The sequence below is a fragment of the Marmota marmota genome, unplaced genomic scaffold (assembly GCF_001458135.2).
Source record: "Marmota marmota marmota unplaced genomic scaffold, marMar, whole genome shotgun sequence".
In the NCBI taxonomy this organism is placed as follows: Eukaryota; Metazoa; Chordata; class Mammalia; order Rodentia; family Sciuridae; genus Marmota; species Marmota marmota.
The window spans coordinates 15,118,494-15,144,733 of NW_026000241.1; the positions used below are offsets into that span (position 1 = coordinate 15,118,494).

The 26,240-nt window shown below is 53.6% G+C and overlaps 1 protein-coding gene across 6 annotated transcripts in view; it reads left to right on the forward strand.

The window, feature by feature from the left end:
* Scn5a (sodium voltage-gated channel alpha subunit 5) overlaps positions 1 to 26,240 on the forward strand; it is a 97,934-nt gene that overhangs the window by 18,775 nt on the left and 52,919 nt on the right. For 3 of the 6 annotated variants that reach the window (XM_015489476.2, XM_048794931.1, XM_048794933.1), the window contains exons 3-12: positions 1,043 to 1,161; positions 7,513 to 7,602; positions 9,007 to 9,135; positions 15,163 to 15,254; positions 18,768 to 18,998; positions 20,469 to 20,532; positions 21,857 to 21,998; positions 22,497 to 22,694; positions 23,768 to 23,947; positions 24,519 to 24,890. In XM_015489476.2, the coding sequence (XP_015344962.1) occupies positions 1,043 to 1,161; positions 7,513 to 7,602; positions 9,007 to 9,135; positions 15,163 to 15,254; positions 18,768 to 18,998; positions 20,469 to 20,532; positions 21,857 to 21,998; positions 22,497 to 22,694; positions 23,768 to 23,947; positions 24,519 to 24,890 (1,617 nt within the window). Of the gene's footprint in view, positions 1 to 1,042; positions 1,162 to 7,512; positions 7,603 to 9,006; positions 9,136 to 15,162; positions 15,255 to 15,393; positions 15,486 to 18,767; positions 18,999 to 20,468; positions 20,533 to 21,856; positions 21,999 to 22,496; positions 22,695 to 23,767; positions 23,948 to 24,518; positions 24,891 to 26,240 lie in introns of all 6 variants that reach the window. The other 3 variants (XM_015489475.2, XM_048794930.1, XM_048794932.1) reach the window with 1 other exon arrangement.

The window sequence follows — 26,240 nt, forward strand, 5'->3', positions numbered from 1 at the left end:
TGGACTTGAATGAGTTTAGGTTAAGGGTAGGCTTGCAGAGACTGGTGTCAGTTAGCCTGGAAGGAGTTGGGAACACCATCTTTTCTGTCTCTGTGTCTGAGAATGTCTGAATAGAGGCTCCAGCTGTGGTCCTGGCCTTGAACTTCCTGTCTCCCCTCGCTGAGCCCCTGACCACGCTGCCTATAGCCCTGTGGGCTGATGGAGGCACTGCAGCAGAACTTGTGGTTCTAATCTACCTGGTCAACTTGTCTCCCCTGCCCAGATAAGCTAGAACCTTGTGTCACCAGCTTAGCCCTTGGACAAATGAGATCCCAGACCTGTGCCCATCACACATCCAGGCAGGTTGGGAAGACCTCTGTCCTCTGGGCTGCTGGCCCAGATTCCCACCTGCTGTGCTCACAGCTCCACCTCCAGCCCTCATTGCTCCCACACTGCATGCTACGCTGCTCTGTAGGCAGGCATCTTCTAGAAGCCAAGCGATGGGTTTGCCTTGAGCTGCTCGTGATTCCCCTAGAGGGAAATGCTAGGTTGTCATTTGCCCTTGACTTCAAGAGACAGGGTCTTAGGAAAAACCAATGGTTCAGTGTTTTCCCCTTCCCTCCTCCTGAGCCATATGTCCTCCCAGCTTCCCCATCCCCCCAGCCATACCCTTATTCCCAGGGAGCCTGGTGGGGAAGCCTTGCAGGTCCAGGAGAGGTCAGTGGAGGAAGAAGGGGAAGGAGGAGCCATCCCAGGTCTGGGCCACTGCTGTGACAGCAGTTGGACAAGGACCATGGAAAACCCCTACTTCTTGGGGCTATAATCTTGAAACTAAACTAGGTCTCAACCAACCTGACCTTACCCTTAACTAGGCTGCTCCCCACCTCACCCATGAGTGAGGCAATGGGGACGACTAGCCCGCTGGGTATGCTGGCTGTCCTTTCCCGCTCCTCTTTCCCCAGCTAGCCATAGTCCTAGGGCTCTGACAGCTTCCCCCCAAAAGCCCCTGTCCGCAGGGCCTAGGGGTTGCTGCTCCTGACCTCTCATGGCTCTCTGTCCACAGACCTTCATCGTGCTGAATAAGGGCAAGACCATCTTCCGGTTCAGTGCCACCAACGCCTTGTATGTCCTCAGCCCCTTCCACCCTGTCCGCAGAGCAGCAGTGAAGATTCTGGTTCATTCATATCCTTTGCAGTTAATCCCTGCTGTGTGCACCCAGGGGGACTTCACTGGGGCTGTGCCTAGGGTGCTGCCCCCACCCATCCTGTCCTAGTTTAGAGCCAGAAGTGGTGCCGACTCCCCACTGCTCCTAAGACAGACAGCATAGCCACCAAGGAATGGCTGATTGGAAATGTAGAAACTTGACCCCACCCTAGACCTGCCGAGCCAGCATCTGACAAGATCCCCAGGGCATTTCCCGGGCATATGAAAGTTTGAGAAACCCTTCTGATTTCTTCAGGAGAAGAGTATCCCAGAAGTCAAGCTCCTGAGGACCCCAGAATAAATGAGACCCGTTAGCATTTCCTGGCTCCAACATTCCCACCCACCATGACCCCTGGGCCCTCTACCATCCCACCCACATGCAGAGAGGGACCTTCAAGCAGGTTCCCCAGGCTCAGACAAGGAAAAGCCATTTCCCAGTAAAGAGGCCTCCAGTTTAACTCACGTGGGCATCTTTCGAGGGAGGCAACACTTGCTTTTGGACGAGGTGTTGACAAAATGTTTGCAGTTTCAGAGCATCTGAAAGAACTCTGTTTAGCGTTAAATTACATAAACCACAGCCTAAAAAAGCTCCAGCCTGCAGAGAGTAGCCGAGTGGTGCCATGGAATAAGGGCCCCGCACTGGCTTTGGGCCTGAGAGGGGCCTCATCCAGGCAGCACAGAGGATGGGGTGCCAGGCTCTATTCTTGCCTGTTCTCTGAACTTCAGAGAAGGGGCCTCACACACAGGCAGAGCTTCACAGAGAGGGAGAGGCATGGACCAGGGCGAGGGCATGCTGCTTGACTTAGCGGGGTGCCTGCTGGTGGGTCTGGTGGGCTGGCCCTACAGAGCTCTCCAAGGTCCCCCTTGGCTCTCCTCTTTGAATGGGCATTCCCCTTGGGAATTTTACAGTTCCCTAAGAGTGATAGGGCAGCTACACAAATAGCTGTCATTCCTGCCAGACGGTGGTCACAGCGGGGTAAAAATCAAGCAGCCAGAAAGGCAAGCTACTTTTGTGCTCTGAGCCTGTCTCCGGCCTCACTGCAGGGGCGTGGCCTCCCTGAAAGCATCCGCGTCTCTCACCTGGGGCTTCTCCTGCAGGTATCTAACCAACCCAGCACTGTTTGGCAGCCACAGAACCCCCCAGGGATGCAGCGGCAATCCCAGAGCCCCTGCCAGGAGCTGGGCTGGGCCACAGGGCCAATGAAAGGTCAGGGAGACCGATGGGCAGGCAAGGGAGGCAGGGGGCATGGTGGAGTCCCCAGCCTGGCCAGAGGGTCCACTGAGCAGTGACTTTGAGGCTGTGAGGTGCTGATTGCATCTGGCAGGACCCATCCTGAGGGCTCTGAGCCAGCCTGTCTCCCCCAAGGCAGCTGCCCCAGGGAAGTGATCAGCATCCTGGAGGCCCTGTACGGGGCTCCCAGTGGCTGCCTTGGCCCTCCGCTGCCTTGGCCCTCCACTGCCTAGGGATAACACATTGTTGGTCCTCGCCAGCGCCACCTAGTGGGATTTGTGGGCATTGGGGGAAGAAGGGGCCCAAATTTGTGGGGTTTGCCCCTCTGAGGCCTTGAGCCCTGACATCTTGAGCCACACACCTTGAGTGTATGGTGCTGTCCTAATCAGTAGCATCAGCATCACTAGGATTTGGTAGGAACTGCCGAATCAGGCCCCACCCCAAAACCTGTTTTAACAAGGTCCTCACTGTGGTTGCTTCCAAATGCCTGCCTGTGAGGGCCACCTCAGTGTCACCCAGGAGGTTTGTTTAAAAGGGAGATTCTTACGCCTTTCCAGACCAGAACCACCAGTGCCAGGCCTAGGAATCTACGAGCTCTTCCCACATTTCCTTTTTTTTTAACAATTGAGGTATACTTCCTATATCATACAATGTATCTAAAAGCACACAATTTAGTGGTTTTTAATATATTCAGAAGTTTATGCAGCCATCACCTCTACCTTTCATCACCCCCAAAACAACCCCTGTGCCCACTGGCAGCCCCAGCGCATTTCTAATGAACAGTCAGATTTGATGTTTTGAATTGTGGAATTTCACTCTGCTTAAATTTTTATATTCATCCAAACATCTATTGAGTCCCCTGCATGTGCTAAATTCCGTGCCAGGCTCTTTGGAAAGGGCAGGCAGGGCAAAGGCACATTTAGAAGAGGGCAGGAACACAGCCTGGTGAGGAAACCTGCTCCTCTAAAATAACCGAGAGGCCCCCCGAGTGGCACGCTAGCGCTGCACCCTTGTTCCATTTCACTTTGCTCTTTGCTCTGTGCTTGCAACGCGTCCCTGGGAAGTTGCTGAAAAAGTAAATAAGGCACGTAGAATTATTATTTTTTTTTCTTACATATTTTTGTAATAATCCTGCTGAATGTATTCCTGCCGGGATTACATAAAGGAGACCCACTGGTATCCAGATTCCACGGTAGTCACATTCAGAGAGGCCTCGTGTTCACAATGAGAAGCATTTTTGCTTTCCTGGGTGCCCAGGATCTGCTCACAAAACCCTCCCACGTTTCTCTACCAGATTCAAATGGGCAATCAAACTGTGTGTGTGTGTGTGTGTGTGTGTATACATGTTTGTTCAGTAGCACACCCTCATGAAAATACCCCCGTGGTTAATTCCCTTCTCTTTAGAAGTCTTTAGACTCCCTGGGATTTGAAGACTTAAGCAGTCCAAGTTTCAGGCATTCCCCACAACCAGCACTGGCAGTCCTTGCTGGTATTTTAATCATGAGGATGGGAGTGGGTGTTTGGGACAATGACACGACAGGATTGAAGATGTTCAGCTGAGCTCAGGCCTGGAGAGCTGGCCTTTGCCTCTGCCCACACAAAGGACCAGCTTGATCATCGGCCTGAAATTAGCAGGCAGTGCAAACAGGTATGCTTTGGCTGGGCATTCAATTGACTCATCTGTCTGGTATTGGCCGCATGCTGGGCTCCATGGGGGACCTGGGATGCTTTGGGCAGACTCACATGGACTAGGGGCTCAGTCTAGGTAGGAAGAGACCTCGCTCACACCCGCATATGCACACACACACACACACACACACACAGAGGAATGACTGAAAATAGTGTACGTGCTGTCCTCAAGATGGGAAGCCAGGCAAGATTCTGAGCTGTCAAGTGGCAGAGGGACGAGAAGCTGCCTCACTCACTCCAAAGCCATGGGTGTGTTTAGAAAAGACAAAATCCAGGTACTAGGATTTTGGTACTAGGAAGCATGTGGCCTGGGGTTCAATCCCAGCACTATACACACAAAAACCCAGATAGACATCTCCTGTGGTTGCCACCATGAGACCAGCCCACAAACCCAGCTCTCCCCTTAGCCTCCATGTTAGAGTTCTCCCTCCCCTCTGTGTGTCCAGCCAAGTCCTCTGGTCCTGTCCACCCTTCTCTTTGCAGAAGAGCCTTTACTCCTTGCTAAGGAGAGCTGTGAGCAGTCACCTAGAGCTGGGAGGAGCTGGCTGCCCAGGGAAGGTCTGGTTGTCCTCAGTCCCCACTGCTTCCCCAGGGCCAGCTGGGTGACTGATTGATGGAGGAACTGTGGCCAGTCTTGGTGCCTAACTAAGCTTCCTCTAGAAGCTTCCCTGCCCAGCCCAACCAGAGCTGTGTCTAGTTTCTCATAATATCCCATTTGGGGGCTTTTCAGGGGAATGGCTCTGTAGTCTCCCCACACAGGGCCAGGCCCTCATGCTCAGGTGAGGTTTGCTCTTAAAAATGATACTCCATTTCACCCCCTTCTGGCTGTCAGTATCCTCACTCTTAATGGAGCCCTTTACCTCATTTGGTGTTTGTATTTCCTGTGGGTAACATAAACCAGATGAGGAATAGCATACCTGCTTGTCAGGTAAGGGCCTGAAGCCATGTGATTCATGCAGGCCCATCCGTCTGGAGGCAGGAGAGTGGACCAGGTGGCCCTTGGTGTCCTTGTGCAGAGAGGGAGCCCCAGAGGTGAGGCCCAAATGGGAGGAGGGATGAGGCTAAGGACTGGCCCTGCCCCCCATCAGCTTTGCACTGTATACAATAGTCTCCTGTTGCTGCTGGAACAGATAGCCACAAACCCAGTCACTTAAAACAGCACACAGTCTGTAGGTTCTCACTGAGCTAAAATCAAAGATCGGTAGGGCTGAGTTCATTTTTGGTGGCTCTAGGGGAAAAACTGTTTTCTAGGCTTCTCCCCCTCTCTAGAGGCTGTTCACATTCTGTGGATCAGGAATCTTCAAGCCAGCAATGATTAGCTGTGTCTTTCACAAGACTCTGACCCCTGCTCCCCTCTTTTATAAGTACTCTTGTCATTGCATTAGACCCACCTAGAGTATCTAGGATACGCTCTCCACCCTCAAGATACTTAATTTAATCATATTTGCAAAATTGCTTTTGTCATATAAATATGTATTCACACTTTCCAGGAATTCAGAAGTGGTCAACTTTGGGCAGACTGTTATTCTGCCTAGGACAGTAAACTGGAACTTCACCTCTTCACTCAGTTTTCTCATCTCTTAAAATGGAGACAGAGTCCCCACTTCATCGGGTTGTTGAGAGAATCAGATTAGTTAGTGGACTCAGAGAGCAGAGCCTGGCTCCCAGGAAGGGCTCAAGAAGTCTCTGCTCTTGGCACCATGACCTACCTGTTTCAGGAATCATCTGGGATCCTTAGTGGACAGTTTGGCAGTGGATCTGTGGGGATGAATAAAACTGGTTAAGAAGTTTGTTAACCGTCTTTCCAGGGAGGAGAGCTTTGGAATGGGTCCTGGGTGTAGGAACATGTGTAAGGGAGGAGGGTCTCAAGATGAGTGCCTGATCCACCTCTGAAATCTGGAAAAGGAGCTAGGCGTGGCCTTGGAGATCCTTGCAGGCAGAGGGCTGGGAAGATGCCCATTGAGGGAGGAACCCCAGTGTGTCCTTCGGCCAGGGTGAAACCAAGGGCTTCCTTGAGGGCACTAGAGCTGAGCATTCCTGTGGGCCATCCCCGATTGGCTGAGAGAGGTTCTCGGAGCCAGATCACCCCCTCAGCTCCCATGAGAAGTAGGAGAATTTGTTATCAACTGGAGGCTGGGTCTCGGAGGCTGACTTCCTGATTGCCTGGACTCCTAGACGGAGGACTGGAGGTGGGAAGAGCATCGGCCTGGTTAGATTCCATGAGGGGCCACCCTACACTCTCCAGCCAGGGCAATCGGCACTGGCTGCAGAGGTCTCCCCTCCAGATGAGTGGCACTGTGGGAGGGAGGAAAGAGCAGCCCCTGGAGCTCAATTACTGCAGCTCCTGGGCTGCCTGTGGGAATCGCCTTTGGCAGTTGTGTGCTCAGGGCTGAGGCCGGGGCATGGTGGAAAGCACAGCCTCTCCTCTTGGGCTGGGGAGGAGATTTGTGAAGGCAGCACCGTACCCCTGCCCGTGGCCAGGCCCCCTGGGAGTCCCCTAGCCCCATGAGGCCCAGGCTCTGCTCCTTGATTCTCTGCAGGTCTTACAAAAATGAGGAGGGGGTGGAGAAGCTCATGGAGAGTCCTGTCCAGCCTGAAACAGCAGCCAGAGTCAGGGGTTCCACAAGGCCTGGGGCCTTCACTGTAAGGCCAAGAGCCCACAGGGATGTCCAGGACACAGTCCTGGTATTTGAGGAATTCCCCTTGTGGTGGGGAAACAGGGCTTTGTCGTTCCTTGAGCAGCCACACCTAAAAGAGGAGATGGCCAAACGGGAGGTGACTGATGTTCTGGGGGTGCTGAAGCCAAAAAGGGCAGGCTGCTGGGGGCGGGGGGTTTCCTGATGAGAAGGGCTTTTCTAGACAGAGCAGAGGACAAGAGAGAAGAGTGGGTGCAGCAGCAGGAAGCAGCCAGGGAAGCAGCCCTCTGCTCCCCAGGATTGGTGGGACCCCCTGAGGTGAGTAATTTGGCAGCAGAGCATTCCTAGGCAAAAGCCCACCTGGCCTGCTCCCCTAGAAGTGAGGGAGAGAACTTAGGGTCCTGCACACCTGGGCTTTTCCAACCCAAGGAGTAGTTTGTAAATGCCCATCTCCTGCTCACACAACCAGCTAAAAACCTCTAGGGTCTGAGATCTGCCCTTTCTCCTCCCCTTCTTCTATGCTGAACCCTACAGAGTGGTGTCAAGTGTCTGGAACCTACTAGGGGCTGTGGAGCAGGATGGGGGTCCAGCAGCAAGTGCCAGGGAGAGGTCAGAGAGCGACCTCATAGAGAGGCATTGGCATGGACCCGTCACAGAGTCTCTCTTACCCATCTGGCAGCCCTGAGCTGGCAGTGACAGCCCCAGGGACAAGAACCTCGGTGGTGGTGGCGCGGCTGACCCTCTGTCCACAGATTTCCTTGACCCCTGCGCCACGCTCTTCAGCATGCTCATCATGTGCACCATCCTGACCAACTGCGTGTTCATGGCCCAGCACGACCCTCCGCCTTGGACCAAGTATGTCGAGTGAGTATCTTCCGCGCCTGTCCTCCATTTGGCTTCATCCCTTCCTTTTCCACTGCCTGCCATGGTCCCTAAAGTCACTCCAGAAGAGGACTGTGTCCAGAGCCAGAGGCCACCCCCTTCTTCAGGCTTGGACCACCTTCTACCCTCTTTTGCCTTCTCCAGTCCTGCCAAGCACTGGCTGTAAGTCGTGCCCTCAGGGGAAGAAGTTCCCCTGATTGGCAAAGTGGGGAGTTTCTCTTGTCAACCCCTAAAGAGAATTGAGGACATTGGAGAAGGCTCTGAAATAATAAGAGTAATTCATTGAGTACTTAGCGCAGGCCAGGCACTGTGAAAAGAACAACAAACATCATCTCCTTCATCCCTCTGGCAATCCATCAGTGTAAGTGCAGCCCCTGTCCCCATTTGACAGATGAGCAGACTGAGCATTGGAGCAGTAACTGGCCTGACATCATGCAGTGAGGCAGCATGGCAGCAGGAAAAGGCCAGGGCTGTCCCCACTTTGGTACCATATTCTGCAGCCTTTTTCAGGTTTTTTTCTTCTAGAACCATTTGCACAATTTGAGAAAAGTGCTTCTGGCCTTTCTTTCCCAAGTGAGAGGGGGAAAATGTTCCTAAGAAGGTTCTAAGCATTTGACTAAGCACTTTGAGAATTATTGTACCTGGCTCCTGTTTATCAGAGACTGACCGAATGTCCAATGCCCTTCATTACTTGTGACTTGCCAGGTTTCTCTCCATGTTTACAAAGGACCACATCATGCTGGAGGTGCTGGGGCTGAGTCCAGCTGCTCCGAGACCTGGGATGTGGTCCTCTCCCATTCTAGCCTTGTGAGACAGTACCAGCATCCAGACATTGTAGATTCTGCAGGCTTCCCCAAGCAGATTGAGTATCCCTCACTCAGCCTCATGTACTGGAACATCAACACCCTTCAAGTCCAGGGTGGACAGCTGGACCCACCTACTTTATAGGCAATTGAGGATGGACCAGGTTCCCTTTGCTAGCTACTGAAGATCCATACACCTGGGTGAGAGGCAGCAACTCTGCCTGTCCATGGTGTCCCATGGTGCAGACCTGGGACCTAGGCACGTGGACCCCCAGGGCTAGGGTAAGGAGATAGGTAGGGATCTTCTTACACCAAGACAACCAAGAGAGAAAAAGGAGAGTTCATTGGACACAGAGAAGGCACTCAATAAAATAAATGGGAAGATGAATTAGTTAGCCAGATATCTGGAACAGAATTGCAGTCCCCAACTGCAGATCTGCCATGGGATATTATAGAGAGCCTGATATGCTAGCTCCTGGCATGGAGTGTTTGTTGATGCAGCTTGTACCACGAGGAAAACCTGGTGGGACTGGTCTGTGGGCTTCAGCCTCCCTGAGAACCCCGATGGACCTTTCCTTCCCAGGTACACCTTTACTGCCATCTACACCTTTGAGTCTCTGGTCAAGATTCTGGCTCGAGGCTTCTGTCTACACGCGTTCACCTTCCTTCGGGACCCATGGAACTGGCTGGACTTCAGTGTGATTGTCATGGCGTAAGTATCCTGCTTGCTGTGCCAGGCCACACTGCGGGGTCTGCACAACCCCTGCCCAGGCCCCAGGCCTTCCAGGCTTCCCCACTGCAGGCTTCCTGTAGCTCTGAGCTCAGGTTGTAGAGCAACCAGCCTTGGTGCTATGGCAGCAGGAGGATGGGCGAAGGCCCTCAGACCATCCTGGTGGGAAGAAGCAGATCCATGGTAGCTCAGGTGGCCATGGTGGTCAGGCTCCTTGTCTGGGGCCCATGACATTTCCATGCTCAAGGGACATCATTAAGTTTCTGTTTTAGCATCCTCTTCCCTTTCCACTAAGGGAAACCAACATTATAGCCCCAAATCCCAGGCCCACTATGATCAGTGACCTGGATTCCAAGGTGATTAAGAATGAAATTACAGTAAGGGTATCACTTCTCAAGAGAAGTGACTGGATACCCCCAGAAGCTCATGCCATGTGGACCAGGGCAACTGCTGTCTCCATTCAGAGGCCCTGCGTTTGGCACATTGTAAAGCACCTGGTCACTGATCCAATCCAGTGGATCCTCACACTAGCCAGAGACATGGGCTGGAAGAGGCCACTGAGCCTCATTTTACCAATGAGAAAACTAATGCCAAAGATGCACAGGGAGCCCACCAAAAAGTGAATGTGATCCCTGCCTGCCACAGCCCTGGATGAGGCCTCACTTCCTTTCCCAGGACATCTTTGCATAGGGGTCAGTGTTGAGGAGGTACTCTGCCCAGGATGTCTCAGGGATCACATGGGACAACTGATCAGGTGGATGACCCTGCCATGCAGAAGTCCTGATCAGGGGCTCAGCCATTTAACTGTTTCTGCAAGCCGAGGACTCAACATGTGCATCTCAGTAAGGAGAGAACTGAGAAGATTCTCCTCCTACCCTGGCAAGCCCTTGATTTCCCCACATGTGAAAGGACAGCATCATGCTTGTTGGGATCAGAGGCTCAGTTAACTCCTACTTTCTGAGATTCTTGCATTCACTGAATCTACCTATTTGTGACAAAGTCTTTAACTCCAGATGGAAGCAACCCTGAGCTCAGCCATCTGTGGTGGAAGGAGACAGGGACTGGACTCTGCTGATGGGGTACTTTCAAGCTTGGTGGAGACCCTGGTTTTTAGAAGATGCATTAGAACCTGTTTCCAGACAGGCTGTTTGTGAACTCACTCCAGGCCTCCGTTTTACAGTTTGAGAAATTGAGGCAAGGCAATGCTGCTTGACCCTGTGTCGATGAAGGCCCAAGTAGAGCCGAGTGAGCAGGGAAAAGAGTAGTGGGAGATGAAGTTGCAGAATGGTGTGATGAGGGATATGTTATACCATCCTTATAGGTCATGTTAAGAGAAAGGAGTGATGGTGCTACCGGGGGATACAAGCAGGCAGACCTGTGACCTGATTTACATTCTATAGAGTCCACCCCAGCTACTGTGTGGCTGCAGAGTGGATGGAGAAGGAATGGAAGGTTTGGAAAATGTTAAGAAGCATCCAGGATGAAATACTGAGTGGGTAACTGGATATTCCCATCTGGAGTTCAGGAAAGAGGTTCAAGGTGGAGGTAGCTACACAGATGGTATATAAATCCAGGGGACCAGGTGAGGTCATATAGGAGTGAACGTGGCTATGGACTGTGCTGTGGGACACGCCAACATCTTGAGTCAGGAAAGAAGAAGTTCAAGCAAAGAAGACTGGAGAGAGTGATATCCAGAAAGACATCCAAAAAAAAAAGAAAGAAAGAAAAAAGCATGATCCAATTGAAATACATCTGGAGGAGGTTGAGGAAGCAGATGGCTAAGGAGGGACTGTTGGGTTTAGGAAGGTCATTGGAGCCCTTGACAAGAGAGGTCAAAAAGTGTTCAAGAAAGGGGGGAGGGGAAGCATAGACATATAGACATGGTTTTTATGGGGCTTCTATAAAGCAGAACAGAAAATGGTATGGTAGCCAAAAGGAAAAAATAGGTCAAGGGAGGACTTTGAAAGAAGGTAGGCTAATGGAAATGATCCTGTAGCGAGGGGACATTTGATGGTGTAGGCAAGGGGTAGAGATTGCAGGAACAAAGCCCTTGAGCTTCCAGAGGGAGCAGGAATCCAGTGCCTAGGTAGAAGGTGCACTGACCTTCAGCCTAGGGAAGGCAGAATTTCAGGTGGAGATGGAGATGTATTGATGGAGTTGATGATGAGAGAAGGAACTTCTCTTCTGATTGCTTCTATTTTCTCTGTGAAATAAGCAGGATCATCAGTGAGAATGGGGTGCTTGCCTGAGGCTTGAGAAAGGGAGAACCCTGTGTCACAGCCAGAAGGCTGTACCGATTTGGGGACAGAGTATGCTTGCCAGACTGGGAGCTCTGGCTCTAAGGTGCCCTATGGGCCAGGGGCAGTGATCCACAGGGCCCTGAGACCAGGTGACACAGAAGGAAGGAGGCTTCAGGCAGAAGAGAGCCAGTATGTGCCTGAGCCTTTCCTACCTCCCCATCCTGGAGCCTAAGCAAAGCAATGTCACCACAGAGATGCTCCCTACCCAGGCAAAGGAACAGCCTTCCTCACCAAGCACTTCACCAGAACCAGGCACAGCAGCAAAACAAGAACTCAGAGGCTTAGATAGCATCTCGCAGCCGTAACACACTCACTCTCCGTGAGGCTGCCCGGACACATTGGAGTTTCAGCTTTGTGCTCTTGGTGGGACTGGCCCCACAGCTTTGGTTGACAGTGATTCTGCCTGACAAAAGCCAGCTCCTTCCTGCTTCTGAAGAGCATTCTGTAAAATATGGAATGGTTTAATACCTTAGGGTACCTGGGATGATCAAAGGAGTCTTGGATGGCAGAAGTTCAATTCAGTGAAACTTCCCATCCACCCTCCATTGTACAGATGGGGAAACTAAGGCTCAGAGAGAACCTACCATTTGCCCAAAATGAATCAGTAACAGTGCTGGAACCAGGACCAAATGTCCTACCTGCTGGCCAGGGATGGATGGGAGAGGTATCCCATGTCTGGTGTTTCTGGGCAGCTATCAGCCTGATGCCCCACCCCACCCAATTGAGAGGTGATGGCGGGGTTGGGGGAGTGCTTGGAAGCCTTCCAGGCTCAGCTTGCAACCCTCCAGCCAGAGCTCCTCCTGTGGCCCCCCTCTTGGCTGGGCATTACCTGTTAGTTAGCACAGCCTCCCACCTTCTGGGGTTGTTATGGAAACCAAACCTGGAGGGGAAGGAGGGAGGGTAGAGAGGAGGGGTGGCAGTCACCCGCAGTTGCTAGCAGTGTGGGTTTCGCCATCTCAAGACAAGGGTGGAGCAGCATCTGCCCCTCCTCGGCCTTCAAAAAGGCTCCCACGGTGCTGGGGCTGGTGTGCCAGGGTAGAATTCTCAGGCACCAACTCTGCTTTCTCTGAGGCAGGGCCCATAATCTCACCCGACCTGTCTGCCCCTGGCCAGTCGCTTGGCCATAGCAGAGGAGTGGACTGGCTCAGAGGAGGGTTTTGCCACGTCCCATACTACCACCCTTCTCACCTCTGAAACTGGCCCTGTGCCCTGACACATTCAGGGGCCCCAGGAGAGGGCTCAGTGGGGTCTGGGGTCCCAATATGGGAGGCAGCCAGACACCAAGTTCTAGGTAGAGTGCAGCAGCCAGCAGGTCCCCATGTCATAGACATGGTCCCAGACACACTGTGCCCTCACCCAGCCCTGCCTCCTCCTTAGAGACTCCCTCAAACCCACAGCTCCCCTCTCACACAAACACACCACCAGGCCCACTCCCACTCCCAACCACTTGGCCAGCTTTGGAAGCCTGCCAGGAGCACAGATGTGTTCCTCCCTGTTCTGTCACCTGCCTATCCTTGTCACCTGGGGATCCTGGCTTCTCTGTGCTCAGCATCAGCTGCTGAGGAGGCAGATGATTAAGTGGAGAGCAGGTACTATCTGTGCTGAGGACCCTGAAAGTGAGGCAGGTAAGGATAGGCAGGGTCTTCCCTAGAGACACCGGGGAAGCCACCAGGGCTCTCAGGGGTGGGAGGAGAGAAGCAAAGACAGTTGTTCCCTCTCTGACCTGCACAGTGGTCCACTGACTCCCTGTTACCAGAGGAGCAGCCTTGAAGTCAGTGTCCTGAATGAGAGGATGTGCTGTTCCAAGCCACACCCAGTAGACCAGCAGCAGGAGGCCGAGCCCACAGCCTCTGGGGGCTGACCCATGGCTTCCATGACATGACAGCATTGGTGGTATACCAAGCTCAAGCTCACAGTCCCATGGCAACACCATATCTAGACAGAGACTCCAAGAAGAATGTGGGACAGAGGATTTGGGTTCTGAGCCATTGAGGAACATGGAATAACTCTCGAAAGTTGAATTAATGGGCACATATGGGCCAGAACAAGGGAGGTGACTTCTGCTCCCCGGTGAACCATAGGGCTGCATCTGACTGCTGTGGTGGAATTTGCAAGGTGAAGTGAGTCCAGGAATGGACACTCTGCCACAGGAAGGGTCTGGTGTAACCAGAGGCAGAAAAGTTCTGGGGATGTATTTGCAGACTCCCTCTCTCTCTGTAGGGATAGGTGAGTGAGGAGGGAGAAGGCCCATTTACAGAGCCCCATGAAGATGAATGGGCCTCACAACTGGAAGAGGATGTTGGTGTCAGCCTAGTGTCAGGGCTTGACCCAGTGACACCAGGACATTGAGTCTCTTGACAGCCTGTAGATACCCGTGGCCTGAAGAAGAATTCAGAGGCTCTGAGCAGAGTGGAGGGGCCTGGAGGCCCAGGCTGCTTGGCAGAATGAGTGCCCACTGTCAGGCCATTCCTGACACTTGTCCAGTGTTGCAGGGCTGGTGTCCTGGGCCTGACATCATTCAGACACCTGGGTCAGACACTCTTGGTTAAACATCAGACATCCTATGTTCGATGTTCTTTGTTAAACACTGGACACCTCCAGTTAAATGTCAGACACCCTGGATGCGAGGCCTTTGGTTAAATATCACCGGTCATTTGCCATTATCCCAATGGCTTTGATCACACACTGTCCATTTGTCTCTCAGACATCCATCTGATCATGTGGCCTGTCCGCTGCATGTCCTCACATTCTGCTTGTGCAGGTCCCTTCCCCCAAGAAACCAATGCCTCCTATGACTGTGGAGCTTGAGATGAACAGCTGTCCAAGTCCTAGATGGGAGCCCCACAGCCACTCAATCCTGAGGACCGTCACTCAGACCCATGCAGGATAGACCATGAGAACTCTTCATCTCCCAATGTCACTCCTGTGGAGACCCAGGGTCATCCCTGGGCAACACCAAGAGTACAAGGATGACCCTGTGGTGGGGCACTGACATCACCAAGGGGACCCTCATTCAGCACCTTTCTCTTCTTGGGTTGGCCATTGCCTGTGAGTAGTTAAAGAACAGATATTCAGGCAACCTCCTTTCCCTTCTTCAATGTCTCTTTTTTCCAATGAGTACTCAATGCCACCTCCACCTTGTGACTTCAAGGCCTCCTGTCCACTCCTTGAACAGAGAGATTCATAGTTGGAAGGAAGAAGTGGGCAGCCTTGGAGACTCAGCCACCCTACCCTGGTGGTCTCAGCCAGGACTGAAGGGTCTCCTAGATCAGAGCAGCCATGTGTAAGCTGATAACAGCACAAGATGCAGGAAAAATCAGCACCAGACACCCACTTGCTTCCAATATTACCTCCTGGAAAACAATTTCTCTCTTCACTCTGATGTGGCCCAAGCTCAGACCTATCACATGGTTTTGTATCTCAGTCCCTAGTGGCTTAGAGAATGTGTCAGAGTAGTTGCCTCCTGGTGACAGTTGTTCCTGGGAGTACCACAGACAGAGTCACCTGTGAGGCTCGCTGTGTGGACATCCTTGAGTCACCCATGCTGAGTTCTGGTACCAGGAGGGTTAAGATCAAGAAGAAAGCCCAGGGGAGGGCCCAGGCCATCCACAGCTCCCCTGAGGGACAGGGAGAGGGGAGAGGGCTGGTTGGGGAGGGCAGGCTGAGGTTCTGCTTTGTAATTCCCAATAACTGTGGTTTGATTCTGCAGGTATGTATCAGAAAATATAAAGCTAGGCAATTTGTCGGCTCTTCGAACTTTCAGAGTCTTGAGAGCTCTAAAAACTATTTCAGTTATCCCAGGTAAGATGCCCAGGTTTGCCTCTCAGATCTCAGCTACAAGTGACTCTCTCTCTGTCTCCCCCACCCCTCTCCTCCTACGACCGTGTGTCTCTTATTGGCGTGTTGTCACTTTCTCGTGTGTGAATTTCCCTTGTTACAGATATACAACTGAATTTGTGGACCTGGGCAATGTCTCAGCCTTACGCACCTTCCGAGTCCTCCGGGCCCTGAAAACTATATCAGTCATTTCAGGTGAAAATCAGGTTAAACGCCAAGGCTGGAGGGACCTGCCTGGGACTTTCCAACCACCTGGGAGTCAAGGCGACCCTCAGGAAGGCCCTGTGAATGTGCCTGTCACCAGAATACCTTTTCCCAGAGCTCAGAGTGGTGGATGCACCTGTCACCCCCCCCCAGAGTCTCAGAATGGGCTTCAGGCTGCCCACCCGAGCCTAGCTCACTCTCAGACACCAGGGGCCACAGAGTACCCCACTGCAGGGCCTGCATTGAACCCTAACTCTTCCCCAAATGGTGAATTTCTCTTCCAGCTGAACTTAGTTGCTTGCAAAGCTAAAAAGCCTGCGCATACATTGCAAAAGTACCTCGTTTGATGGAATTCACATGCACACCCAGATCAGAACAGGAAAGCCCTGGCACCATCTTTTTTGGCTGAGTGCCCATTCCCAGCCTTGTGCCCCTCTAGTGACAAGTGCACAGCTGAAGCCCCATTTGGTGGAAGGGAGTGTGATCTGTGGACAGGCACCACTGGGCCATGGCGTCTAACAGCCCTCGCTGCATGGTGCGGTAGAGGTTTAGCAAACCGTGCATGGTAGCCTCGGGAAGAAATCCTCCTTGACAGATGTTGGCAACTATGCACCAAAAATATTCTAAGCCCAGAAGGTCTTGCTAGAAACCATTCCACCCATCCATTCAAGAAACCCCAAAGATGGCCAAGTCTTGAGGGCCAAGTTGGTGAGGTGTTAGTGCTGAAGTTTAGTACCACCCAGGCGACTCTTACCCCAAGTCTTTATTCACTCTCCCCAGAGTAACGAGAGCCAGATTCAAAGTTCCGCCTGTTTTGAGGAACTTGCTCTGGAAAGACAGTGCCCAGAGGCTCCTTCCAAACCCTTCTCTAACCAGGTGATCACATCCGCTTCTGATTTGGAATGCTGGTGGTGGTACCCAGGCCTACCACAGTGTTTGGTTACTGCTGCCCCCAGAGGGCCAGAAGGCCTTCTCTGAAGTCCCTGCCCCGAAAGTTCCCTGGGCAGGTTAATTACCTTGTAAGAGGAGCCCCCAACTATTTTGTTTTCAAACTAAGCTTCCAAATGTGCTTCCTGGTCTCTGAACCCACCATGGTACATGAGGGGCCCTTTACCCTCTCTGTCTCTCTGGGCCCATCAGACTGGTTCAGACTACCAAGAGCCAGTAACAAGTTAGGACAGTCACCCTTCTGCCACTCCTGTGAAGCCACCATTAAGACAGGAAAGTCTCAGAGGCCATAAGTGCTCAGAGGCCTCCCAGTCCTCCAAGTTTCCAGGGATAGCCTCACAGGGGACTCCTACCCCAGAGCAGATAACCACTGACCACAGTAGTTATGAAAAGGCACGATCTGATCTATTTTAAAGATTTACAAAGGAAAATATTTTTTGGTCCTAGAGAAAAGGAGAAAGACCACTGACCCCAGCCCAGACCACTGCTCTCTTCAAGGCCACCAGCAGCCCACCAAGGGAGCAGACAGCAGACCCCAGAAGTAGTCATCAGAAGAATGCTGTGGGGGGCATGCAAAAGGACTCCCCAGGGCCACGCCCTCACAGCTGCAGCCCTCTCTGGACCTCAGTCTCCTTTTCTGTAAAACCAGAGTGAAGTCAGAGTGGTAGGTCCCAAGGGCCCTCCCATCTAGCCTCTCACAACTTCCGTGATAGCAGGACTTCCCACCTGACCCCCAGGACTTCCCGCCTGACCCCCAGGACTCCCCTTCCTGGGGCTTTTAAGAAAGAATCCTATGATTCAGATGAAACCATTTATGCCAGAAGTGATAGCCATCATTGATATGAGACAGGTGTAAAGGGATGGGTTAACCTCATCCACTGTCTTCCTAGAACAGAGCAGGGTGCTTTGCTGGCCTCAAACTGGATATTTTTCCAAAATATGTCAGCCTAACAGTTGAGGCAGTTTGGGTTTTACACATAAACCCTCACCTGTTCCCCACAGATATGAGCAGTGTCTCCAGGCTGGGGGAGCAGCCCCAGATACATGTCCCACGGGGGGTCCCAGGGCCTCTACAACTGATAATCTCTGAACTACAAAGGGTTGGTGGATCCTACCACTGCTCTAGCCCCGACTCCTGCCAGATCCACTCACTGTCCCCACAGTTGCCAACATCTGCCAGGACAATTTCCACAGAGTGCTGAGTGCCTGAGCCCTGGGCAGGCAGGAGTGATAGCAGCACCATGGGAAAGCCATCTTCTCCACTCTCCCATGACTGCCCATCACTGCCTCCCCATTTCTGGGCCATGGATACAGTAGCCATAGGTGCTCCTAACACATTAACCGGCTGGACAGTGGATGGATGGAGCTTAATCTGAGATCTGGCCGCTTGGGCGGGGGCGGGGCCCTGCTGTTGGCAGAGGGGCCCTGGCGCCCTGTGCTCGGCTCGCACTGGTCCTAGGACTATAGCTAAGGGTTGGACTGAATGCGTCTACACGTGCTTTTCTGTCACCCCACTGTGTGGTGCTGGCTTGCGCAGGGAGCTGGGCCTGCAACTAACAGACCACAGCCTCTCAGCTTTGGGGAATGGGAGGTCTGGGGAGGGTCTCAGAGGAACAAGCCAGTGGGGAAGATGCAACATAGGTCAACCCTTTCTCCACCCTTGAACCTTCCCCAAATACGGGCCCAAACCAGAGCAGGCCTCTTCGGACACCACCCACCACCATCCTGCCAAACCTGTCCCCTCATGTCCCCAGTGCATACACACTAGCCCAGGACAACCCCCAGACCCTGGGTCTCCTAGTTGCCTCTAAATAATCAAAAACCCCTGTGTCATCAAAGGGAGCCTCCGGCTGGGACAGGAGGACCCTCTACCCAGAGAGCTGTTTCTCTCCCCATCTCAGCATCCAGGCTGAGGTTCCTCTATTGCCCGGACTTGGGTCTCTTCCCATGGGCTACAGTAAAAGGGCCAGGGCCAGGGCCAGGCCTGGCATACCTAGGAACCAGCCAAAGTTATCAAGAAAACTGCACTTTCTACACCATTTCATATATTTGGCTAGTGGAGCGTAAACAGGACCAGGTCCCTCTGAATACAAGGCCAGGCTGGATTCCTGCCTGGGGGCAGTCAGGATAGAATCTCAGCTAAGGAAAGGGGGCTTTGGTCTTAAAGATCTAAAGATACCTCCCTCACTCTGTCCCTACTTCATAGATGCCCTCCCTGACCCCACCCCCCAGCTCTCAGGACCCCAGGGAAGCCTAGCTCCCTCCCAGAGGATTGTGGAGCAGGGCGCCCATGGGTGACCCTGTGCCTGTTCTCGTCTTCGCCAGGCCTGAAGACCATCGTGGGGGCCCTGATCCAGTCCGTGAAGAAGCTGGCTGACGTGATGGTCCTCACGGTCTTCTGCCTCAGCGTCTTTGCCCTCATCGGCCTCCAGCTCTTCATGGGCAACCTGAGGCACAAGTGTGTGCGCAACTTCACGGAGCTCAACGGCACCAACGGCTCCGTGGAGGCCGATGGCCTGGTCTGGGACTCGCTGGACCTCTACCTCAATGATCCAGGTGCAGACTGGCTCTGTGGCCTGCAGACTCTTTGTGAGACACCCAAGGCCGTCCACCTACCACATGGGCTTCACCAGAGGGCAGGCCCCCAGGGCCTTTCAAAAGGAGACTGCCCTTGAAGTTCCCAGGCTAGGCAGAGAGATGATATTTGAAGAATGAGAAGGATGGAGTAAGATGGAGGGGTAATGTTTGGAAGCAGGGCTGACCTGGGAATGGTGAGGAGAACAGCCTACCTGCTGAGGAACATCAATTTAGAGAAAGGGGGCCATGGGGGGCTGGGGTCCTTGGTGAGGCTTCAGGGTAGAGACCCACCCCCTTGGCATGGGGAATTTTCTAGTCACTGTGGGTGTTCCTTACCAAGTGCTGATTCCGCGCACGTGTACCCCAGAACCCTGCGAGAGAATAAGTGGGAGATTGTGGTGCAGCTGTGAGAGCCCCTCAGTTCACTGTCCCGTGGTTTACACTACGATCCTCCAGGCTTGTGTTCAGGGCCTCTCTTGATTCAAGCCATCAATTTAGATCAAAGGTAGACACTGGGGCAAGGCCAGATGCCAGGCCACAAGCACCCAGAGGGCCATTCTGAAGTTAGGGCCACTTACATGTGCGCCAGCACGCCACTCTGGAAAATAGAACCAGACAGAAGATCAATGAGTCAATGTGCCTGTGGTCCAGCTGTGACCTCTAGCAGTGGCTCTAAAACTTCAATGTACACCTGAGTTACCTAGAGGTCTCCAGAAAACACAGACTGCGGGGTCCCAGCCTGAGTCTCTGGATCAGTCGGCCTGGCTGGCACTCTGGGTGCTATCACTAACCAGTTCCCAGATGCTGCTGAGGCTGCTGGTTGGGGACCACACTTTGACAACTGGTACCTTAGACAAAGGCAGGTAAGGAGGAGTGATGGGGACTGACAAGGGCCTCAGTGAGGAGAGGACAGAGCATGTGTCCTGTGCTTCACCTGGTCCCGCCCCAGGCCTGTCTGAACAGACCACCAGTGTTTCCATGGCGATTGTGGCAGGCATCTCTTCCACACTTTTATGCAGTGGAAGAGGGTCCAGAGCTGGGCAGTAGCCTGTCAAGGCCATGCTGTGACTCAGCAAGCCAAGCTGGAACTCTGCCCAGGCCCTTGCCTCCTGGTTCATGGCCTCTCTTGACCCTACTCCCCCTACCCCCAGCAAGTGGCTGGGAGAAGCTCCGAGGAGACCACTGAGGCCCTGCCCAGGCCTTCCCGTGTCTTCTAGAGTGGGAGGGACACTGACAGTGGCATGTCTGTGCAAGAGGAGGATGAAGGCCAGGGAAGCAACTGGAGTTGCCTGAGGCCTGGCCAGGCCGAGGGTAGGAGTCAGAGCAGGGGGCAAAGAAATAGAGAGTAACCACCAACCATGTTTCTACTTCCACGAAGCCCTGGATACAAAGTGGGAACCCCAGGGGGCTGCCCACTGTGCCCCTCACCTTCTGATGTTTCCCTTATAGAAAACTACCTGATCAAGAATGGCACCTCTGACGTGTTACTGTGCGGGAACAGCTCAGACGCCGGGTAGGTGGCACCCCCTGCCCAGGGACACTTCCCCCAGCCGTCTCCTGGTGCTTTCTCAACTAATTGTGCCCTCTGTGTATGCTCCAACCCTAGGGACAGGGAGGTCTTCCCTTGTCTTTCTTTCCTGCCAGGACCCTGACACCTTCCCCGTCCAACTCCCACCACAGAGGAGACAACTGGTGAAGAGAGGTCAGGGACAGGTGGGCAGGGAGGGCCAATAGACCCCTGAAGATGGGGGTAGCCTGGGATGCCCTGCAGGGCCTCCTATCAGCCCAACCTGGACTCCAATTTCCCCAGGGTCCACCTTCCACCCCAGGCTTTACTCCCTCCCTGCTCATCTGCCCCCCAGTGGTGAATGTCCTCCCCCCAAAGCCTGGACTGTCCTCAAGGCCAAGCAGGCCACGATCCTGGCTGCACCTGACTGTGGTCCCAGATACACTTAGAATCCACGTGCAGTTTCCAGGGCTCTGAGCACCCTGGAGTCTGGGGCAGGGTGACTGTGCATGCATTGTTAAGAAAAGGGACACACGCTTCCCTGGTAGGAGAGGGTCTTAGGACATTAGCAAGGCACAGAACCCCTTGTCTGCGTCCTCCCCCTTGCCAAGTGCACCCCTCCCCATCTCTGTCTCTCTCTGTCTCTGTCTGTCTGTCTGTCTGTCTCTCTCTCTCTCTCTCTCTCTCTCTGTCCTCCCTCTCCCCCCACTCTCTCTCACACACACACTCCGACCCAGGAAGGCAGCCAGGGCTCCTTCTCTGGGAGAGAGGTTCCTACCTCCTACCTCCAGCTGCGTGAGCTGAGCATCTGCCTCCCTGGACAAATGTCTGTGTGTGCCATGACGCAAATGGGCACGTTCTACAGACACGGCTAGGCCCAGCCTGTCCTCCCCAGGGTCATTCCTCCACCCCACAGCCCTGCCTTTACCCCAGGCTTAGCCAAGTCTACTGTGCCCCCTCTCTGGGTGCCCATGCTGTGCCTAGCTCCCTGTGGGGTGGGCAGACAGAAGAAAGAACATCAACCAGACCCTTGCACTTCCACTCTGAGGGAAGAAGCAGCTCCGACAGCAGCAGTGTGTCGTGTGGGTGGAGGGGGGCTGTATATAGACCTCAGAGAATACAGACAGGTAGAGAGAAGAGGGAGCTGGTGTCCCAGGTGGAGGCACAGCATGAACAGGCATGGAGGCAGGACCCAGCAGTGTGGTACTAGGGCTGTGAAGCTCAGCCTCACAGAGCACTGGGCTACACAGGGAGACGAGGCAGGCCTAGCAAGGGTCTCATGGGCAGAGGAGCCCTCACAGCATGGGACAGAGTGCATGTCTGACCGCAGGACATGTCCCGAGGGCTACCGGTGCCTAAAGGCAGGCGAGAACCCTGACCACGGCTACACCAGCTTCGACTCCTTCGCCTGGGCCTTCCTTGCGCTCTTCCGCCTGATGACGCAGGACTGCTGGGAGCGCCTCTACCAGCAGGTACAGTGGTTCCCCGGCCCAGCAGGGGGAGGACCGGTATGGGCTCAGGGCCCAGGCTGCATGCGTGACTAGCCAGAAGTGACCCCAACAGCTCCCACAGTGAGAGCCGTGGAGGGGACAGGGGCCAAGGACACTTGCATCTGAGGGAGAGGGGCTCAGCCACAAAGAAACTTTCTTTTGCGGGTGGCCAAGTAACCATCCCTTCCTGCAGGACTCTGTCTTCTCTGTGAGGGGAAACTCCTCCACCTTCCAGGGTGGGATGTTCTCCTGGGTGAGCACTGCACTGCCCCCAGGCAGGTAGAATTCTGTCCTGTGTGTAGGTTATTGTCCTCTGTAGGTTAGCGATGGCCCTCTCTCTGGGTGGGACAAGCTCTGTACCTTCCCCCTCCCCCAGGTTTGGTCCTTTAAAGCCCTGGCACCATCAGACTGGTCACTTGGGAATGTCATAACCCAGAAGGGGCCCCAGTGAGGATGACCTCTTTACCCTTGCTCCTCCAGACCCTGAGGTCCGCAGGGAAGATCTACATGATCTTCTTCATGCTGGTCATCTTCCTGGGCTCCTTCTACCTGGTGAACCTGATTCTGGCCGTGGTCGCCATGGCCTATGAGGAGCAAAACCAAGCCACCATTGCAGAGACCGAGGAGAAGGAAAAGCGCTTCCAGGAGGCCATGGAGATGCTCAAGAAAGAGCATGAGGTAGGTGAGCAGCACAGACAAGGAGCCTCCAGGTCAAGCCCTCACCTGATCAGGGGTACCTGGAGGCGTGGTGCATGCTGGGTAGAGCTGGTTCTTGGAGGCATGGTGCACACTGGGTAAAAAGCAGTGCCTGCTGGGTAAAGAGATTTCCTGTGAGTGTGGTATCTGCTGGGTAAAGTTATTTTCCTGTGGCCATGATGTATTCCAGGTGAAGGTGGTGCCAGCTGGGTAAAAATGGTGCATTCTGGGTAAGGTGGTCCCTGTGAGCACATTACATGCTGGATGAAGAGATCCATGTGTCAGCCGGGCGTGGTGGTGCACACCTGTAATCCCAGCAGCTCGGGAGGCTGAGGCAGGAGGATTGCAAGTTCACCCAGCCTCAACAAAAGCAAGGCCCTAAGCAACTCAGTGAGACCCTGTCTCTAAATAAAATACAACACTAGGGTTGGGGATGTGGCTCAGTGGTCAAGTGCCCCTGAGTTCAATCTCCATTCCCCGCCATGAGAAAAAGAAATCCATGTGTCTATGGACATAGTTTATCCTGGTCAAGTGGTTGGGTAGTAAGGAAGAGCCAAGGTTGAGGACCTGAGTCAACTAAAAAAAAAAAAACAAGACGAGGCAGTACTTCCCTGATTGCCCATAGTCGCCCACATATTGGCTGCAGGAGACTGTTACGGAGCCAGCTATTAGAAGCCAGACCATAGGCATCCACTGGTTCTTCTCACTGCCCCATCTCCAGCACTCTCCTGGCCAGCTGAACTTTCTTGATCCGCTGCCCTTTAGTTCTGCTACTTCCTCTCCTCATCAACATCCCCTTCCACCTGCCCCACACTCTCAGCTCTTCCAAGAGCTGCCCACTTTAGCCATTCCTTTCTTCCTTCAAGGATCTTGATTGTCCTGAGAACACTCTGACTTGGCCTGAGACTATCTCCATAATGCCCCCTGTTTGGGGTTAAGTGTGCGAGTCCACTTACTGATGGGGCGGACCAAACTGCCAAGAGTTGCTTGGCCTACCTAAGCCTGAGGTTGCACAGAGTCTCTCAATGACTGAGATGTCCTCCACTCTCTTCCAGGCCCTCACCATCAGGGGTGTGGACACTGTGTCCCGTAGCTCCTTGGAGATGTCCCCTTTGGCCCCAGTAACCAACCACGAGAGAAGGAGCAAGAGGAGAAAACGAATGTCTTCAGGGACGGAGGAGTGTGGGGATGACAGATTCCCCAAATCTGACTCGGAAGATGGCCCCAGAGCAATGGTAATCCCCAGCGCGTGGTCACAGCCTTTGCAGGGTAGATCGGGCCACAGATGGCTATATTGCTAGGGCTCTGGTAGACGCATCCCTGGGCACCCTTCCAGCTGTTCTTATTTCCCAGGGGCATTCTTGGTATGGAGGAGCCCTGGGCAGAGGGACAAGGTAGATTTGGGTGTTATAATAGCCTCAAACTGGGTCTAGTCCTCCATCATGGGGACTAGGGATGGGTCCTCACATAGTATAGGGTGGTAGGTGCCCAAGAATATGCCCATGTGACAGGCTGGCCTGTCTACACCAGGAGGCTACTGCCTCCTCCTCCCTTTTCTCAGCCTCAGCCCCACCTTCAGGCCCTGATGAACTTCAGGGTCAAAGCTCCAGAAGCATCGACTTGAGGTGAGGAAAGGAGCCGGAGAGGCCTCTTCTGAGTACCCCCGGGCTCAGCCCACCCAGTTCCTGTGTGACTGGCAAAAGTCCCCAGTGCTCCAAGAGGTTGAGCTGGGCCCAGTGCCACGGGAATTAGGCTGTGATCACGTGAAGGGCGTCTTGGTCATGTCACCGCTCCCTGTGTCCTCAGAATCGCCTCAGCCTCACCCATGGCCTCAGCAGGACTTCTGTGAAGCCTCGCTCCAGCCGTGGGAGCATCTTCACCTTTCGCCGGCGAGATTTGGGCTCCGAGACGGATTTTGCAGATGATGAAAACAGCACAGCAGGGGACAGCGAGAGCCACCGCACGTCACTACTGGTGCCCTGGCCCCTGCGCAGGCCCAGTGCCCAGGGACAGCCCAGCCCTGGGGCTGCAGCTCCTGGCCATGTCCTCAATGGCAAAAGAAACAGCACTGTGGACTGCAACGGGGTGGTCTCCCTGCTGGGGGCAGGTGACCCAGAGGCCACATCGCCAGGGAGCCGCCTGCTTCGCCCTATGATGCTGGAGCGCCCCCCAGACACGGTGAGCCAGCCCCACAATGCAGGCACCAGGGAAGATGTGATCTCCCAAACTGCCCTGGTGCCAGGGGCCAAAATACTGGCCACGTGTTGATTGAGCACCTATTGAGTGCTGTCCTACCAAGAAATCTCTGCCTGCTTAGCGCTTCCATATCAGTAAGGGCAGACTGACGAAAATCAAAGAAAGAAGAAGAGTGGTGTGTGTGTGAATGTCTCTGAGGTGTGTAATGGTGATAAACGAGGATGACGCTGAGATATTTCACTGGTAAGGTTTAGGCGCCGAGGTGGCACGATAGTGCATGATAGTGTCCTGGAGGCCCTGACTGTGCCATGTAATCACCCTTTAAATTGTAGGGTCAGGGAAAAGCCATCCCGGGGGTCCTCCGAGAAGGGTTGGAGAGGCAAGGGAACACTGAAGGGATTCTGGGTAACGATCATTCACCAGGTTGGAAATAAGCAGTACTTTACCAAGTGGCAAATCAACATCAGTCCAAGCAATAAGTGCCGTGGGGGTCAGAGCAGGAAAAAGGGGGAGAGGGAACCCCATACTCATTTGGAGGCTTTTGAACAAAGACTGGGAGAAGACCAGGAGCTATGCTGCTTTCTGAAACTAGGAGAGTATAGTAGAAACTAGGGTGATGTCGTAGAGTGGTTAGCACCCTGGCTCTGAAGACACCCTGGATTTGGATCCCAACTCATAGCTGACCACCTGGATGGCTGTGGACAACCTACTTTATTTCTCTGTAACTCAAGTGTCTTCATCTATAAAATGGGTGAAAAAATACCCATCTCAGGAAAGCTGTAAGGATGCCATGAGCTAATATGGCAAGGCCCTGCAGACTATGAACATTCTGATATTAGAACACGATAGTGACATGGTCACTACCGTCATCTGGGGAAGTGTGCTCCAGACATAAAGAATAGCAGGTGCAAGGGCCCTGAGGCAGAAGCATGCCGAGGCCGTTGAGTCATGAGGCCAGCGAGGCTAGAAGAGAGGCTGGAGTCACTGTCAGAGGGGTTGGGGAGGGGCCATCCAGGTCATGAAAGGCCACTCAGAGCTTCCGTCACTCAGTCAACAGATCCAGAGACAGACTGGTGACTGCCAATCAGCTGTCCCAGTGTCCTTGTGACCTCTATCCGCCATCACAGCGCCAAAACAGCACACCCAGGAATAAACTGAATGTGTGGCTCAGACCCCGAGGCCAGCAGGGGACAAAGGCAGGCCAGCTTTCTGAGGGGAACATGACTGGACTGGCAGGAAGACGTGGTCAGGATGGTGGAGGTGGGGCTGAGGAGGGAGGACCCTGCCACATGGCCCCACGTGCTCCTGCTCGGACTTGCCCTAGCTGTGGGG